General features: G+C 48.6%; 1 protein-coding gene across 26 annotated transcripts in view; it reads right to left on the bottom strand.

Annotated features, from left to right (window-relative positions):
• Positions 1-19,497, bottom strand: part of EPB41 (erythrocyte membrane protein band 4.1) — a 97,412-nt gene that overhangs the window by 53,696 nt on the left and 24,219 nt on the right. For 4 of the 26 annotated variants that reach the window (XM_074926357.1, XM_074926359.1, XM_074926362.1 and 1 more), the window contains exon 1: positions 18,953-19,080. The exons of 2 other annotated variants lie outside the window; for them this stretch is intronic. In XM_074926357.1, the coding sequence (XP_074782458.1) occupies positions 18,953-19,077 (125 nt within the window). In that variant the 5' untranslated portion in view covers positions 19,078-19,080. Of the gene's footprint in view, positions 1-18,952; positions 19,085-19,497 lie in introns of those variants that run through there. 20 more of the 26 variants (XM_074926363.1, XM_074926364.1, XM_074926367.1 and 17 more) reach the window with 10 other exon arrangements.

The raw sequence follows: 19,497 nt of genomic DNA, 5'->3' as shown, positions 1-19,497 counted from the left end.
CACACTGCATTGGTTCTCCTCCTCCAGTGCTTTGCACAGAGATGTCAGGACACCTTGGCATAACCCAACCAAGGCAGCGAGAGCACCCAAGGGGAGTTCTCCAAAACACTTGTTGAGCTGGGCATCGTGTCACCTCATTTCCCCAGAAGTCTTGCAGGAGTTTGTTTCTGCAGGATTATCACAGAACAGGCTCTGCAAGAAAGCTGTAAAACCCAAGTTAAACGAAAGGCTACGGCAGATTCACACAGCACCCAGCTGTCTCCCACCACCACCCTCGAGGAGGGGGCAGCTTCACGCCTGCTGCTCACGCTGAATTTCCTTTTTCCCTAAACCAGAAACATCAGAGAGAAGGGAAAGCAAGTTAAACCCAACCACACATGAGACACAAGAGCTCTCAGACCAGGGGTTCACCACCCACAGAGCACACACTGTACAGTGAATACCTAAAAGCTGCAGCTAGCAGCCAGCTAGCGGGGTGAGGGATGGCTGCTGGATCACAGGGGCAGAACTGGGGTTACCTCTGGTTTAGCTGGGATTATGACACGAGTAGGGTCTGCAGTTTGGTTCAGGAGAGGTTCTGAAGAGGCTGGGCGCTCACCGCAGGGGTCAAGGGGCTGTGATCAGTTTGCGGATGGCAGCATGTGGCTGATTTGACCCTGCAGCTCTTAGAGCTGTTCCCCTTCCTCCTGTGACCCCTTGCTAGGGACGCTGCTGGCCCCATTAGCAACACAAGGCTCCATCTGCAGAGTCACCCCAGCCACCATGCAGGCAATTCATGCTCTCAACAGCTATCCAAAAACTCCTAGAGATACTACAAGGCACTGAGGGGTGCAACGAACTACGTTCAGCCAAACGCACATCACCCCGAGCCCATGATGCAGGACAGACTCGCCACGGGCAGCTCCCAGGGCAAAGCTCCCCGATGCCCTGGCACGCACAGGGCAGGAGTGACACGCCGCAATACTGCACCCCCATGAACACACGACAACAGCGAGCTCCCTTCCGCACCAGCTGCCAAAGCAGCCTGCTTTGTAGTTGCCTCCCACTGTGTTTGTTTTGAATAAATCCATTTGTAAGAATCTTTATCGAAACACACAACACTGGAAGCACATTGCTCTTAAAAATAAAAAGGCAGAATCAAGGCTCTTGAGATGATGACTGCAGGGAGGGCATAGCTGAAGAGCAGCTCTTATCAACTGCGGTAAACAAGAGGGACAGTCCACAAACAAACATTTCCTCCATGCATAGTTTTTTCTTTTTAAATATCAACATTTCTGGAACAAGAAAAGTTGACTTGTTTGGATTTCAGAGCCGCAGTCGCAGACCCTTCCTGGCGCGGGAAGGTGGGTCTCGCTGGCGATGAGCAAACGTCTCCGTGTCTTTCCCCCAGCTCCCCGGAACCACCTCACAGCTTGGCCAGATCCCCTCGGTGGGGCTGGGGATGCAGAGACGGGGACGTACGAGCCCTTCCCTTCCCGGCCCTTCCCTATAAACATTTAATAGCAGCAGCCAGCACCAATAACTCACTGGGTGCAGGCAAACATCTTGCTGCAAGACCCGAGTGTGCTTCTCTGATGCATGGGCTCATGGCCGCTTCCTCCCCTTTGAAGTTTTATGTTCAGAAATGGTTTCCTAAGCACTCGACTGAAAGCAAAGAGATTCGTAAGTGAGCAACATAACCGAGAGGTCACATTATTCAAAAAAAAGCACCTTTGCTGCACAGAGATGTTTGTTGAGTAGTATTTTGTTTCCAACCCAGCCCACAGCAGAGCCAACACAAAGAGCAAAGTTCCCACTCTGCTGCTCTTCAACTTGTTATTTAGAGAACGCACTGCCCACAGCCAAACCACAAGCAGATTTTTATTTAAATTAAACTCTCTTCCATCGCTATTCCACAAGGCAATTCAGCAGAGCCTGCAGGTGCCTTGGTTGCTCCGTGGATGCTGAAGGAGGATGCTCTGCTCTTCTAGGAGCACCCAAGCAGTGCTGCTCACCTCCTGCCACACTTGTAAATGCTGGATTTGGGGTTTTGTTTTGGTAGAGGATGAGGGTTTAATGTTAGACAGCCTGAAAAAGGCAGGCTCTTCACAAGTCTAGTGTAGAGAAGGCGTTTAACGCCACGGAAATAAGCAAATCAGAGCAAAACTTAGATATGATCCCACATAGAGATTTCAGAGTAAAAATCTCATCAGAAAACAGTTCAAGTATGCATTTATCTTTAAGCACTTTAAGAACATGCTATTCCAGACAAAAAGACTTTAGCAATAGGAAGGAATCTGAAAAAAAGGTAATTAAACACACCCAGAGCAACCTGTGAGAAGACAAATAGGCTTCTCCCCCCTGAGGAGACCCACACCACAGGTCGAACTCCCCACTATAAGCATCCCCCTTCACCTGCACCAGATCAGCCCCCAGAAGAGGACCTGGACCTCCTGGTGTCCCACAGCATCACCGGGAATGTCAGTGCTTTGGTGATGAAGAGAGAACCCTGCACCCCTCGTCTTAAAAGGTATCAGCAACTCTGAACATCAAATGTGAAAGCAAACTGCTACACGGGCACCGTATGATCCTGCCGTCCCCTGCACAGCAGACCCTCCAGCCACCCTGGAGACGCCCCAACCTCAGGGCTCACTCCTGTTTCTGTGAAAAGGCAACGTCTCTACAGGCATGCAGTCACCTGTACACTCAGCCTGCTTTTCTGCATCAAAATCTTTTAAAAGAAAACAGACTTACGACTTAAAAGGAGCACAAGGGCTCATCCTGTTCTTAACACCCCTGGTTCAGGCCAACACTAATTCATACCTGGCAAGCAGAAGATAGCAAAACTCGGTTTCAACCCCACACCGCTCCACAGGCTCTGCTCTTTCAGACGTCGAAAGATAACCACGCTCCAAGTCAAGCCATTCCCCTTTTCCAGCCTGCACACACACACGATAATTTATCTACAATACAGATTTTACAGTAGCTCAACAGATCCCAACGGCTCCCTGTCGAGAAAGGCTCCAAGCCTGGAGGATGCTGAATTACTCACTCGCTGCGCCTGCGCTCCCAGAAGGTTGTCGTTAAGTGATGGTGGTCATTTAGTCCTCTGGAAATAATGATGCTGCTCGTTTGGGTTGTTTTGTGACGAGTTACAGAGGCCTAAAGAAACACTAATATTTAGATATGCATCTAGCACTGTCTTCTACCTGTCAACATGCTCCGGTCTCTCTTATTTAGGCACACAAATAAGCATAGTAATAGTAAAACCTAACTTATCCCTGCTTGAAAAACAACTTACGGCTTATGCCACAACTGACTTAATTTCCAGTGTTTTAGACTTTCAGAGAGAAAATAAAAAAGGACTGTCCACCACCAGGAAGGTTTGTCTCTCAGAAGCACAAACCGTTTTGCAGCAATGCCCAACGCCAGATAATGGTAATCACGCTGCTGGAACAAACTGTCTTGACCTTCCTACCCAAAAATGCGTGGCTTCGCCAAACACTACTGCTACAGCAAGAGCTGGAGACAATGATAAGAGAGAAATTTCTGCTAAAAATAGGCAAAAAATCAAATAGTTTCAGCAACAGCGTGGTTTTTAAAATGCGTTCCTTCCCATTTCATAATGTGTGTGAGAAGCACACAATTCACCAGGGAAACTACATAGAACATTGCTCTGAAATAGCACAGGCTGAAAATTCCGTTTTTTCAAGACCTGGTACATGTACAACAAACCTGAGTCTGTGGGTTGGAGAGGAGGAAACTGCAACTGCCACAAGCAGGACTCGCCCCACGCGTGTGTTCAAGTTACGTAGCCTACACATGATTTCTACTACAGTTAAAAAAAACATAGCAGAGAGCTGTTTGTTCAGGTTTTTTTAAACAAAATAAGAAGTTCAAATGCAATAAAGTAAGCCTCTCAATAGGAAATGTAAACTTTACAATACTGTAAAGCACCAGAACCTTTCAAAATGTATTTAATATATTTTATTAGAGGCATAATTAGCACTGGCATTTTATAACCCCTGTTAGAATTAACATGCATCATCTTTTTGTGCTGGTACTTTGGGTCTTGAACAAAAGGGATGCTGATGCTCAGCTGGCAACGCTGCCTTACCCAGAGGGTAACAGGAGACTTCAGGAGCCTCATCGAACGGGGGAAAAATAAACCACCCAACACAACACAGATGGCACATTACAACCGCCCGGATTTAATTCTCACTAGACCAGCCCTCATAATCTACTGTATGTCGGCAGCACCGTGCCCCTCTTTCATCTTCTGGTATCGTACAGCTTTCCTATTTAAATGAGGGCAAAAAATAGTAGCTCACCATCTGCTGAAAGCAAATCATTTATGTCAAATTGAAGACTGGGCTTATAAAATGACCTGACTAAATGGAGCAGTAAGTGCATTACAACCAAAGGGAGCCGGGAGCTCCTCCCCTTTATCCTCAGAAATCCTCCCTGGATGCTAGAGAATTCCTTATGCAGGAATTCATGGGCTTTGCTCATCAGTAAAGCACTGAAATTTAAATGAAAACATGAACTTGTCGCTGGAACCTTGTCTACAGCAATGGGTTTGGAAAGGCTGCCCAGGTGGGACCTGTTAAGAAAACTCACTTAAACTTGGAGCAGTTGGACCCAGAATAGAGCCACGGGGAAGGTGCATGCACCAGGCTGCCAGCAAAATAAAGCTGCTCACAGACTACCCCTCCTCGAGCTGCAAGAGCAAATCAGTAGTTTGCTAAAAAGACTAAGAAAACCGTCAGTTTAACACAAGTGTTGCTTTCTATTCCGTACCGAGCAGCAGAAGTGACTCTCAGGGCTCCCTTCCCCTGCTTCAACAGAGGTCAGAGCAGAAACAATAAGATTTTGCCTCGAACGCACGGCACCTGCTGAAGCTTTTCCTCCGCAGAAACAAGTCTCCAAACCAGCAAACCTCCCACGGAGGAAACAGCGAGCTGAGCCTCTGGGGCAGGAGTCACACCGAAACCCTCCTTTGCAGAAGGAGCTGGTATCTGCCCGACCCAGCGGAGGAAGGGAGGGACCCCCGTCCCCGTCCCCCGTCCCCACCCCATCACCCTGCAGATAGCATCCCCGCTCCAGCCACCAGCCTCCCGTGGAGGCAGGGAGCGCAGGCAGCCCGGCACACAAGAAACCAGGCAGGTGCCAAAAAAAATCTGTGCAAATAAAAGCAGCGGGAACGGCGCAGCCCGCAAGAGCGCCGGGAGCGAGCGGCGCTTCGTCACGAGCGAGCAAAGCCAAGGACGCGCGGGCTGCGTCCTGCAGGTCGCTCCATCACAACCACTCCTGACCCTGCACTGAAGGAATGAATACCTGGGCTGGCGAGGACAGCAAAACAGAGACGGTAACCCCAGCGCCGCACGGACCGCAGCCTTCCTCCTCCAGCAGCATGCTGCTTTCTAAAGCACCAGAAATAAGCAATAGATCTCAATCGACTGAAAAGGAGGATTTTTTTCCATGCATTATTTATAAGGGTGGTGGGTTTTTTTTTTCCCCCTGCCTGAACACAGATGTGTTTACTCACACTGTGCCTCATTTACACTCAAGGTTTAGCATAACAGGGCTCATTTTCCTTCCTTACAGTTTTTCAAGCACAGGGGTAAAGCGTTTTTTGCTTTTGTCGTTTTCCCTTTGGCTGTTTCCAAACCAAAGCTATAATTAGAACCCAAGAGGGACCTGCACGCTCCTTTGATAAAGAGCTGCCTGCTAGATAAATACCACCCGTGCACACACACACACAGAGGCACCTGCCAAGTACGTACCGCTGCAGCACCGAGAGCCAGAAGGATGTTTGATGCTTCCGAGCATTGATGTTTCAGGGGTTTTAGCTCTGAACAGGCTTCATCGCCTGCTGCTTCTGCTCTGCAGCGGGGACCGACGGCCCCGGCTCACACACACGGGCTGTTCCTCTGCTGCGTGCTGGGGACATGGCGCTTAACCACTTGATTTGTAGTTATACGGCAGCAATACAGTTTGCATTCATCCGAGTGCCTCAAATACACCTGTCACACCCTGGTACAACGCCCGAAATTCATTAAAAATAACCTATCACGCCAGTTATTTTTACATTGTTAGCTGCACAATAAATGCATGGCATTTAAACTATCTAAGGAAACCACTTACAAGAAGGGCTGGCATGGCCTCAGTCACGCTAGGCTCACCCTCTGCCAAGCCCAGGTAAAAGCTAGCTGAAAGCATCCTCAACCCAGGCTTTAAACTGGGCTTACTGCTTCAAGATTGCCACTGAATGGGAAGGATATTTAAACAAGTTAGCACCTGTGCTACCTTGAGCTGATTGCAACACCTTTCCTCCTGTAAATCAGCCATTGCTTCTCCTCCTCCTGACGCCAACACTCCAAAAATATTCAATGCAAAGGAGACTCGTTCTCCCTGGCAAGAGTCTGCAGTGAGGGATACCCCCAGGACACGCTGTCTAAACCAATGCTACAAGGGTCTGCCCAGAGACAGCAGCAACGTGGTTTTGTTGTCATTTTTAACCAGTTAGTACCTGCTCCAGCGTGCTCACTGCAACCATCCAGCAAGGAGCAGTGAAGATGGGGGCTGCAAGGGGACAATTACCTTTACAGTAATTATCAACAAGCCCTGAACATTGCACTTTTAAAGTTTAATGACCCCCTCCTAGGAGTGCTGGAAGGCACTGGCCAGCTGCAGATTATCCTACTAAATTCCTCAATTCTTGGTTTTCTCAACAGGATGGGCAAGCCCCAGTTGCTTACACCTGCAGAGCAGCGCAGGGGATGAAGAAGCTGGAGACCTCCTCAGCATCCACCGACCTGGAACGACCCAGCCCCACCACGGCCACAGCCACTGGCTCTGGAGACACGACTGGGATGGCTGCAAAAGCTTCGACAAGCCCAGGATGACCGAGACAGCTAGCAGAGAGGTTTGTAAAGCTGAGTTTCGCTGGGTGGGTACATACCACCACAGGTATCTGCCCACAGCAGCAGCAGGCTGCGCTTGATCCTAAGCAAGGGGAAGGCTTTGTTTCAGGAAGCTGCCACCCTTTGGTGTTTACTCTTTTCTGAAGTCTCCTCTTCTTCCAGGGCTCAGCATCACAAACAGCAACACCAGGACAGGGAAGGAGGAGAAATCTGTTCCCACCACAAACCTCAAGCTGTATACTCCCAGTATAACAGAAAGAACCCAACCTTCAACCATCCGAAATCTCGCGGCCACGCAGCTTAGCTTCAGAAACCACCAAGAGCTAATTAAAGTCCCCCAACAAAACCAGAAGAGCCTGCAGAACCACAACCCCCACAAGCCCTCTCCAAGCTGGCTGCAGCTCCCCAAGGCACATCACAATGGGGAATGCAAACTGGGATGCAGACCCCCGGCCAGCTGCTGTCCTTGCCTCAAGGCTAGGGACAGCAAAGCATCTTCTGTCAGCACCCTGCACAGAAGGGAGGTGGGGAGACACCTGCTCCAGAAAGCTCCCCTTTCTGTTTCCTTTTTTTTTTTTTTCTTTACAAAAATAGTACAGGTTAATTCAAACTCTGCACCACTCCTAGAAAAGCAACTCATGGGGATGATCCCACTGCACACCTCCAGACCCAAGGATAGCAGGCAAACACCAACACCATTTAAAGCCCGGGTGCAACCATGTTCTCAACCAGACCTGGATCACAGGCAGGTCTGCAAACCAGTCACTCAGATGTTTTCCTAAATACTCGTACCCAAGAGTCAGATGCTGTTTGTAAAGCCTCAAAGTATTAATTCAGTTTGACTGGGACAAACTGAAGTGCCACCAAGGCCCCAGAAGGACGTTGGCCCGATGAATTCACGTATTACAGAAGAGCAGTGCATGTGCCAGGCAAGCACCCCGGACACTAACACCACCTCCACAAGGATGGTTTTCTTCCTGTCATCCCTGCTCTTGCTGTTCAGTGACACCAAAGTCGCCCTTCCCCCTGGGGTGGCTTCACAAGCTGGAGAGCAAAGAAGATAGTAGCTGGAAAATCACAGCAGGCACTGCAACACCTCCCCGGAGGAGGGTGTTCCCCCAGCAGCCCTTCAGGGATCCCGCACCCCCACAGCACACAACACCCGCCTGGAGTCAAATAAGCAGTGGGAGATCACAGTGTCAGGATTAGTGAGACATCCTCACTGGCAGCCCCCATCCCACAACAAAGTAGTTCTCCTCTTAGCAAGGCCAGAGATAAACCCACACTGAGCACAGCTTCCTAGTATTGCCATTACACAACGTTCACCGTCCCACATTTGGCACAACACTGCCCGTTTCACACATGCAAAAGCACCTCACAGGTGCCTGAAGGTCCTGCCCTGTGTCCAGCATCTCCTATACACATTTCACTTCTGCTTCTGTGCAACAAGATCCCACACCACCGTCCCGAAGAGCCAAGAGCCGGTGACGGGTACCGAGACGGTGGGGAGACACTGGGACACCAACCCACCATGGGGTGACACGACTGTGACCTCCCCAAGGCTGCACCCCAGCACAGCTGGCAGCGGATGAAAAATCCTCCCAACCCCACCAGGAACAGAAACCAAATGGGAGTGTGAAGCAGTGATTAAATATCTTCTTCTGTGCTCAGCAGTTAATTACAAATAAATTACCGGAGCGGCTGGGTCCTGTCACCCTCCCCAGAGTCGTCCTTTTGGTACCCGGCGTGGCTGCAGCAGAACCACCCTACCCAAGACCTGGCCTCCCCGCCGTTTCCACCAGTCTCTCTGTTTGTTTTTTCCACCCAGCAGTGAAATCAGGCAGCTTTAGGTTTTAATCCCCTTAATTAGGGGTGTGCAGCAGTCTTCATTCCTTAATTACATCCATTGACACATCTGATGCAACACATTTACAAACAACCATTTTCACTGGAGATGGCTTTGAATCAAAATTGCCGTCTTTCCCACACTGGCTGCGCTGTGTTACTGATGGAGAGAACACACAACGCAGCTTTCCAGATGCTTTAACAAGACACACTCACGCACAGCTCGGAAATGCCATTTTCATTAAATAATCACCTGTTTCTTTGGCAGGATTGAAGCACGAGGTGACTACAGCGCTGAGAAACCATCGGCAGTCTGCCTGAAGCAGCAGAGCCGGAGCGCAGCTGTTAAAAGTTTGCAGCAAAAAAGTTACCGTTTCAGGCAATACTCTCAATATTGACCCAAGGGATAGAGGGACAATATTTCAATGCCCAACCCAGTTATTTCGGCACATCACCTTTCGGTAGCTGGGTTAAAGGCAGACAACGGCACGCTTCATTTCAGTTGCTCAGCTGTCAGGAATCCCTTTGATCCTCTGGCAGAGCAAATACCCATCGAGCACTTTATTACCACCACTTCTGCGGCCGAACCAAAATAATTACGCTGACACCTTCTGCCTGCCCACGGAGCCATTAGTGAGTTATTCCACGGGGTGCCTGTGTTCGCTCTTGCTCTGAATTACTGCACCGGACTCCCCCCCTAATGCACTCATAGCTCACCAGGACACAGCAGCTGAGCTCCAGCGTGCAGCCTATCAGCGATAGGAAAGAGTAAGCAGGATATTAAATATCGTCTTGGGGGGAAGGGAGAGCATTGATTTAAAAAATGGGAAGGAAGATAACATGGCACTGTGAGTTTTTCTCCACTGCTGGAGACCCATGTAAACATCCTCGCTGGTCCCCGCAGCACCCCTTGCTCAGCTCCCGCGTCAGCCCTCCTGCTCTTGGTCGTTGCAATCATTTGCATGGAGGAAATGTGCACAAATGTTGTTTTCTACAAACTACACAAAGGAAAAGGAAGCTGTGTTCACCCTCAGTACCTGCAGGGAGGGGGTCAAACACACTGCACTCACATTACAGGGGCTGTTTGCTTGTATTTTCAGTTGCTGCCTTCCTTTCTGCACTCGATGGGTTGGGATGGGAAGGGTTTTGTGGGTTTTGATTCCACCGAACAAGCACTAGCACAGCCATGTTTGAGCAGTTCCCAAGAGGTATTTTTTACTTCTTCAACTCCCACCTTTTCCATCCAGCACTCCAGGAGCGCAATACTAGTGCTGAGCCTCGTACTGATGCTCCTGGATGCCCCTTGTATTTCCAAATAACACACAGCAGCACCTTCCTCTCCAGCCATGCTTAATCCTACTGATCCAAACATGGCTCCACCCGGGAATCCGTACACTGCTCGATGAACAAGAAGCACTAAAAGGATCTCTCCCACCCTTCCATCCAGCTGCTCTAGACCTGCTCTCCCCACCACCACCCCACTGATCCCCTCCTACCCTCTCCTCGCTCGTGGGGCCTGCCCAGGTCCCCCATTCCCCAGCCTGCTCACACCTTCCCCCCCCCACACAGCCCTTTCAACCTTCTCCCTTTTTCTGCATTAAACATTGCACCAGGAGGAGCTTAACCTCCCCAAAGGTATTAAAGAGAGTCTGGGCGTAAAGACAGGCGGGCAGACTGCAGGCGTGCGTGCTGGGGAAACGAGGGCATCGCTTTGAAGTTGTAAACCAGCTTTCTCTGCTCCCACTGGTGCCGATACACATCACTGTGGCACAGCCACCATCCAGCTGAGAAGACAACAGCTCACAACCTATTCAACATGGTAATAATTTTTTTTAAAAAAGAAGACCCCTGTAAGACAGAGTATTTCCTTTGGTAGGGATAAAGAGTATACAAAAAAGCTTTAAACAGCTGGTGCTAGTTTAAATATCTTCCCGTTAAAAGTAAATCATAGCTGAGGCTAGCGCTGCTTTCTGGATGAGCTACTGGTCTTGTGTACACAATTTAGCATCCCATTGATACTTATTTTACAAGTTAGGTCTTAGAATAATCCTTACTCTATTCAAAGTATCAGCATGTGTGTGCACGCACACACACCCAACAATACAAAGGCGGTGTGAATAACTGCATGTTTTTTCGGAGAAGCTTTGCTTATTTTTCCCTTTTTTATATTTAAATCCCGGTTGTGCAATTGCCTCATGCACAGCTGAAGCCTCATTGAGCCCAGTGCTGCTTCATCCAGCTGAAAGCTCTGCAGACTCATGGGGACGCAGGGCAGCTCGGGTATTTATCAAGTACCGAAACCACCAGAAAATTAAAAATAAACCTTTTTATCCTCAGTATTTTGGACTCAAAATCTACTGGTCTTGTCCAGCACCCAGTACTGAAGACTGAATGGAGAGCCCCAGCTAAAATTATGCTGCAAAAGGGCTGCGAGTGCCACAGTCGCAATACCAGACAAGTGAGCTACTCTTTTCACTGTGCTGCTGACAGCAGGAGCCACACAACAATATTGCTGAAACCCACATTCATGCAGCACAAGGGAATAAAATGCCACCCAAATCCTCTTTTCTGCAAGCTCTGTTGATATCATTGTTCGGGCTAAAACTGCCATGAGAAGACCCTTCAAATGAGGCGAGGGCGAAAGAGTGGAGAGAGCAAAAAGCTTCGGTGAGCTCACCCAGGCTCCCCGGCCAGGCGGCTCATGACAAACCGGCTCTTCACTCCTCCAATAAATACCTTCTTAAACCACCCCCTTTGTACTTCCTTCAGGTTCTCTTTACATATACACAAGCTGAAGGTAAATGGCCGCTTGTTCCTCCATAAGACGGAGATAATGAACATGCAAACGAGGTCTGACCTAGGTCCAGCTTGCTCCAAGACACCTCCTTGTCGGTGTAAGCTGTTAGCAGAGCAGCACAGAAAATGAGAGTAGAGGAAAGCCACACCAGCTCGAGAGAGCAGGTTGGGTTCTGCAGCTTTTACCATGGCGAGAAGAGTGGCTGCAGAGTAAAAAGGAAAGCAAAGCCAGATGGTTTCCCATTGAGGACGTTGGTGCACGCACACAGCCGCCCGAGCTCCTTCCAGCTCCCCAACTAAACAAGTAGCAAGAACTCATTCGAAGCGGATTACAACTCCACATCAAGAACATTTCATAAGCTCATTCCTAAGCGAGGGAGATGGTTAAAAAACATCTGTCTTACCGGGTGGTGTCCCCTCTTCAGCACAGGGGGAAGGAGAGGAGCCTGGCCCTGCCCGTTTCGGTTTCGCTGGGTTTGCCTTGAGGCACGCCCGCGTTCAGCACGCACCCTGCTCGCAGCACCCTTCACGGCCATGTGGATTTGCCATTTCCCAGGCATTTTACCTGCTGACATTACGACTGCAAGCCCATTTGTTTTATTTAACCATGCTCCTACTCTTAAGCTACCATCCAATTACTGCTCCCAATTACTCAGCGCTCAAGAGTCGACATTAATTACAGAGTTCCCTGCGCACAAGGTTGTTGCCAGCTGCACTGCATGGTGTTGGAGGCACTGCTTCAAACCTGCCAGCATCCAGGACCAGCCTCTCCGCTGGAAGAAGAAACAGAGATTCCTGGTCTTGATGGCTGAGTAACAGCCCTAAGCAGGAAGAGCTGGTCTGGTGAAACAGCAGATGAGCAGAAGGTCACCGTAGCCTCAACACCCAGATCTCAGCACTGCTGCCAGCCCCTCACACCCCCAATGCATCCACAGCATTAAATGTCTGTTTTCTTCTTTGGGATTCAACAAAACACAGCACCGTTCAAGGTTGGGGAGGTTAAGCTGGAAATCTCTGGGATGTGGGACATACATCACTACACAGCGTTGGCTGCTGCCGAATACAGTGAAGTTGCCTTTGACAAACCATTCAAGAAAAGGAAGATGGAGACCCCACACTGCCCAGGCTATGGGAGAAATGCCTGAAAACCATCTCCCACCAAGCACAAGTCACTTTAAACCACAAACTGCATCTGGTCAGGCATTAACACTGGACCTGGGAGATAAGACCCAAACCAACTCCCTGTCGCAGAGCCCAGGGACAGGGGAGAACAGTGTGAGCCTTCGGAAATGGCACAGAATGGCCTTTCGCAGCTTGCAAAGCCTTCATGAGCACACTGGCATCTTGCAGACAACATCTGGCAAGAAGTTATTTTGCAACTCGCATTGCTCAGATTTAATAACGACCCAAGTGCAAGACATTCTTCTGTTGGATTTTGAGAAAGATCCGTAAACTTTGGTCTCTATTTTCCCTTTCTACAAATAGATTTCTATTGCACAAAGGACTGATGCAGTGCCACTTGTGTGAAACAGCTACATGCCAGGAGGAAATATTCCTTTACCACAATTATCTCCTAATTTTGTAATTGAGCATTAGATTTTTTTTCAAAACGTCTGTTTCTCTTTGCATGGTGAAGTGCATTTTCAAAGTGTTTCATGAACAGCACTGCAAAACTCACACTTGACGACAGCACAGAAGGTTAGTGCTAGATTTCTACATACAAGAGGAAAAATAAACAGGTAAATAGCACTTCCTTCTGCTTCATTTCTGCTCCCAGCCCTTGCCAAACACAAGCTTTTGGAGTGAAACCCATCTCATCACAGGTTTGCTCAGCAGCAGGGCTGGGAGATCCCGCTGGGCCACAAGCAGGGAACGTGGCGGTGGCACGAACTGCTCACACCAGGGACATGCCGGCACGGGGACATGGGGAACGTGGACAACTCACACACACCTGGGACTGCTTCGGTCGAGTACTTTGGGGCAAGAGAAAGTGCCTTTCTAATCCACAGTATGTTTAATATAATTTAATATATGGCAATTAAATCAATTAGTGGTCACCCAGTGAGCTGCTAGTTTACAAAAGTTCACTTTAAGCAGGAAAACCAATGTCCAGCACAGTTCCAAAGAGGAAGATACTACAAAAACGTAACCATGCCCGTGCCGTTAGGAATTAGACAATGGCTGCGTCGGCTTTTACTGCAGGTGGCATATACCAAACATGTCTGTTTAAAAAAAGAGATGGGTGGATCTCAGACTTCGAATGAAACACATACATCTCCCTTTACAGCGATTCAAGCAAAAAGACAGTCTGCCTACTAAGATGCAAGTGCCACATTCATTTTTCCTCGCAGTAAATGCAGATCACATATGAACGCTGCAATCCCACAGAGCCATAAGGGGCTGTACCAGGTACCACACTGGCTCCTTCCTTGTGCGACAAACTATCAACTTAAAAATCAAGTACCTGCACTGCTCCAAGCTGAATCTGTTGCAATTTGCATTTTAAAAAAAATTATAATTCACTGCTTGGAGCAGAAAAGACAGATTTTTCTTTAAGAGGGCAACATATTTCAAGCGTTATTTCTCAAAGCACCATTAAAAGAGCTCATAGTTGCCAATACCAAGAGATCTGGATCTTTTTGTGTCTTGTCAACCCTTAATTTTAAGCTTGTTCAAAGCCTGGGGATCTTTCAGGTTGTCAAGAAACTTGCCCCATCCTGAGCTCTAGTGATTCACTCCCAAACGTCTGACTCGCAGCATCTGAACTGGCTGCACCCACGAAACACCTTGTGACTAGGCAAAACCACAGTAAATGGGTGGGAAAGCAATGCAAGGAGATTAACTCAGAAAAGCAAATGAAAACTGCATGTTCCCCAGTTGCTGTTTCCTCTGGAGAGCAGGAACCAAGGGACTGCCGGGTTTGGCTTACGTAGGGATGTTGAGACCACGCTCGACTTCGCAGGGTGCAGTTGGCTGCATTTCTGCACCGTTTTCATAAATCCCAAATGCTCCATTAGAAAAGCTCTGATGCTATTTTCCAGCTGAACGAATACAGAGAGGCTTGTGCTTTTCTCCACTTGCCTTTTTGTTTTAAAGAAACGTCTCAAAATATTTTCTCAGGGAGCGTTTCTGCTGAAGTAGATCAGGATATCCAACACAGGGGGAAAAATAAGCAGAGTCTTGAAGTACACAGGAACAACTCACCCACAAACCTCGTGCTTCAGAGAAGCACGGCTGCAACTTCAGTCTATGTCCTCTCCACCCTCATCTAGATTATGATAAAGTTTATTAGAACGGGTGTTTTCAATCAAAAAACAAATGTTCTTCACCTAGCCTAAGATGTTTTTCTAGTGGTAAAGCTAAAGTGTTACAAAAGTTACAATTAATCAAACTTTAGTTTCAGTATAACCACTAAGTGTTTTTGTGCCAGTCAGAACTTTCAGAAAGTTTCCAAAACAAGCACAATCTATGACAGTTTTTCAGCTGATTTTATAGTCAATGCATCAAAAGGGCACAGTTCTTTTGTTTCCTTACAATTCTGGTTTCAATCTAAAAGACCCAGGCAGGAGGTGGTACGCCGTGCTGCAAAACCAGGGCTGAGGGCTTTTTGCATCTGTTCCTACTACGTGAGTGATTCACAACTGTTTGCGATGAGAAATCATCAGCAATAGTTAATGTGCAACCACTTCCACCAGCAGCATTAACCCAGCAAACAGCTCTAACACATAATCGGGCTTGCACCTCACCGAGCCACTGATTAGCTCTGTGCAAACCTCACAACCTACTGAACTTGTGTGTGATTGATCTCCAGGCACAGGGTGCTCACAGGTCTCCCTCCACCAGCTCCGTCACCCGCTTCACCTCTGTCTGCCATGAATCTAATCACTGGCAGAGATGCAGCCGTGCATCTACCTCAAAAAAAGGAGAAAAAAGTTTAAGCCCGCTGCGTTTGCATTATCACATCGCCTGCCTTCTCTGCGATTAGCACGGACCAAACCCAGCCTGAACGGCTCCACCAGGGTAATAATCAGGCAATACTCATGCTGGAGAGTCCAGTTCAATTATAGAAAGAAATAAAGCTGCAAGAAAAGCGTTGCAGTGAAATACCAAATTTCACTGTAATTGCAAGCCTCCTTGCTTTGCTGAAGTCATCTCTCATGTTCATTATCTAGTCCCATTCCTGCCTCTGGAGGCATGCAGGCACACAACACTAATATATTCAGTTTCCCCAAGCTCTCTCTTTCTATTCATCATGCGGTGGGAACACTTTTTTTAATAAACTACATCTTTACAAAAGGAATATCACCATTTGTCATCATCAGGTCAGATGAAGAGAGTCAATCATCATTTTTAAATAAGCCAAGAGCAGCAGCTGCTAAATAGGAAGCCAGTAACACTGGCCATGCTGCTGGTTCCTCCACCAGCATCCAAGATGCCGTTTGCTGGATGTTTGCAGGTAGGGATCGAGTGTACCTGAATGCAACCAAGAGGAGGAATATTTTCTGCATCAGTGCCCCAAAACTGAGGAGCCGGGAGAGACTAGCTACTCAAAGCATCTCGCTTCAGAAGCAAAATAAAATAGAAAAAAAAAAACTTGCTCCAGCGTGCAAGCAGGGGGGAAAGGGTCATTCTTTGAGACAACACTGCTCAGGCACTGCTAGTCCCTCGGGTTCTCGTTACAAGGGGGAAAAGCATCCCAAACCACACTGCAAAGAGGGGCAGGGACACGATCCCTGCCCCGGGACAGGCATGACGGCTGCTCTGACCTCATCAGCAAGCTCTGGCTTTTTTCCACCATTTCCTGGGGGAGGGAAGGGAAGTACAGAGACAAGGCGGGAGCAAACAAGCCGCCCATAAACAAAGGAAATGTTTTTTGAAGACAGCATCTAGGTAGACAGGAGGGAAATAACAGAAGCAGCAGTTAAAACAACAACAAGAGAAAAAAAAAAACACTCAAGGAGAAGTCTAAAGAAACTATTTCCTCTAATGAAACAGGCTGGAAACAGCATCAGACACGGCTGAAGTCAGAGGAATTCAGCACGTGGCCATTTCGCTGTGCCATCAGCAGCACACCCTTCCCATGTCGAGGCAATCACCCCCTCTGCTCCTCCTGCCTTCACTGCAAACCCCCCCCCCCCCCCCTCCTTCTCCAGGGTCCAGCCTGGCCCCGTCTTCTGCAATATTAAATTATTTTTTCAGAAACTCGTGAAGAATTAAGTCAGCTGATCTGTGTAATTAACTCAGCAAACCCGTGCGTCTGCAGGAGCTCTTTTCCATCACATTTAAACACCCCAGGGGGCCCAGCTGCACATGGAAATCGATAGAAAAGCAACATATATTTAGTCTGCGTTTTTCCCCTCCCAAATCGGTTTCTCTTTCCAGTTGTTCCCCCCCCCCTCCAAGAAAGCGTGGGGGTCTTTAAACCCTTTTGACTAGAGCTATGTACAACAAACAGCTGAAAACAGTTGTTTTCCCTGCAGCTGGACTTCTCCCCAAGCCCCAAACATTTCCAACTTGTACCTAGATGAAAGTTATTCCAGCAGCTGTACCAGGCAGCCCACGCTGCAATTTTGTAGTATTGCTATTTGATGTGCTTATTCACCAAGGCTTTCACTCACTTCTCACCACACGTACTCACTTTCAAGTTGGCAGCTGGAGATAAAAAAGCAGCAATAACGGCATCGGCGCCGACCCCGGGAGGGATGGAGGGACACGGGGGCAGTGCCTGGTACTCACCCCACCTGGTCAAATTTTAAAACTTGCTACTGAGGATCCTAAAAATGTTGTTTTCTTGCATGGGAGACGACCTCCTACAAGAAGCCTAGGAACACGTCCTCTGCCTTCTGCTGGTGTCAAAGCATATTTATGTTCTAGATGGTCTTTTTTACTTCCCCTGTACGCTTACACACTCGCAGGAGGGACAGAGGTGTCACTCAGGCAGCATTTCTTTTGACTTTGCACAAAGAACAACCCCCCCGCACAACTTTAAACACACAATTTCCATCTTGCACGTCAATTTCTGCCAAGCCTAAAACCGAAAACTTTGACCTAATGCTGGATTTTAAGACTTTTCAGACAAAATGAACAGCTGTGTTTTCATTTAGATGAAGAACAGGAGGGCTCCCTTGCCCGGGGAGGATTATAGCCACCACCCCCCAAGGAGCTGCATCCCCACAGGGTCCCACCAGCTCCTGTCTCTAACGGCTGATGTGCACATTACGGTGACGTTGCTACAACGTGGGTTTGCAAGCAGGACTAGAAAACTACCTGCGCACAGAATCCAGTATTAAAAAGGCAGACTAGCTGTTTTTGTTTGGGGATTTAAATGCGTTTGTCAGACCGCAAAATGCCACCCTGAGCTGCCACTGCACCTCTTAAAATCTGCATCTTCCCGTAAAGCCACGGGGCATCCTGCTCTCCTCTAGCCCCCAAGAGGTGAAATCAAGGAGCTCTGGCTGTAGGGCCCTCTTGGCATTTGTTTCAGGAGTAAGAAGGCACCAAGCAGGGCACGGCTGCAGGAGGAAAATCATTGCCTAGCTACAGCAGCTGAAGCTGGACCTGAAAGATTTCTACCCTTTCACGAACCAGCCCCTGTCCAATGATGAACGACTCTGAAAACTCCCCAGGAATGGTCACCAGCTGCATGTTTCTCATTTTCTGAGTGCCTGGCTTAAGGCACTGCAGGCAGCTCACAGAGGCAGAAACCAGGGCTTGAAAATAAAATGTTCAACCGTGCTCCGCATCCAAAGGATAAAACCAAACCGCCCTTCCACGATTGTACCATTACCTGTCCCAAAGCGTCCAGCCCTGTCTCACAAGCAAATTGCAAACACCAGCTCATGCTTTTGATGCACACAGGCATCCTAGATGAACCCAGGCAGGGAATTATTAATCCTGTCTTTGGAGCAGAGTTTGAATAGCTGGACATAAACACAGCCTGGGGCCCCGTATACCCTGGGACAGGACCATCCCTGCTTAGCGGGTGACTTTCTCTTATATTTAGTGATAGGCAAGCCCTGGGGGGGAATGTCTGTGTGCACTGAGACCACGCTGGTCTGCGCTCGCACAGAAAGGCAGAGGAGATGCTGCGGGACCAGCAGCAGCACACGCCATCTTCTACCTCCAAGTGTTTGACTCTGCAATTCTACTATAAAGCCGTGTGAGCAGCTTAGTTATTTATTTCACTAAAAGCTTTTAATTATCTCTCTCGCACACACGCATGACGTGGGGCGGGGAAGGGGGGGAAATAATCAGCCTACAACCGGTGACCTGCAGGTTCAAAGGAATTGGGTTTTTCATAGAAACAGCTAACTAGCCCAAATCTTCTCCTGAGGCTTCCAAACCATGCTTCCACCCACAGGGCTCCATCCCCGGTGTATTCTGCTGCGTTCACAACTCCGGCTGACCTGATCACTGTAAAAGGACCTCTGTCCGGGCAGAGCGAAGGTTCCTCCCTAAATCCAGGCTGCAGGTTTCCTTGGGTGGCCATCGAGGACGTTATTTCATGGTGTGAACCTGCTGGAAAATCCATCCGATATCCCATGGCACTCACCCTGGCCAAGAGATGGAAGGGACTGCTCTCCAAAAACACACACGTAGGAGGGGAGCTCACAACACGATGGCCGTGGCCACGCGACCACCCAGCCACGGCGCTCTCCCACCGCCAGACACCCGCTGCAAGCAGAAACACTCCCCGGAGCTGCTCTTCTTCCTACATCTTCCAGGCTCTGCCTCGAGATCAGGGAGATGCAAAATACTCAGTCCTCTCCAAAAGCACCAGAGTTCAAGTGTTTTGCAATTTAATAAATTATAAACCACTGCTGTAGACATTTGCTCCAAGCGCAGCAACTAAAGCAAGCTGGCATGGGAATTTGTTTAAAAAGCCCATATCAGAAACGCAGTGGGGTCTGGAAGAGCGTGCCCCCGAAGAGTATGATTGCTTGAAAGACCC

The sequence above is a fragment of the Athene noctua genome, chromosome 24, assembly GCF_965140245.1.
Source record: "Athene noctua chromosome 24, bAthNoc1.hap1.1, whole genome shotgun sequence".
In the NCBI taxonomy this organism is placed as follows: Eukaryota; Metazoa; Chordata; class Aves; order Strigiformes; family Strigidae; genus Athene; species Athene noctua.
This window is presented reverse-complemented; position numbering and strand designations above follow the sequence as displayed.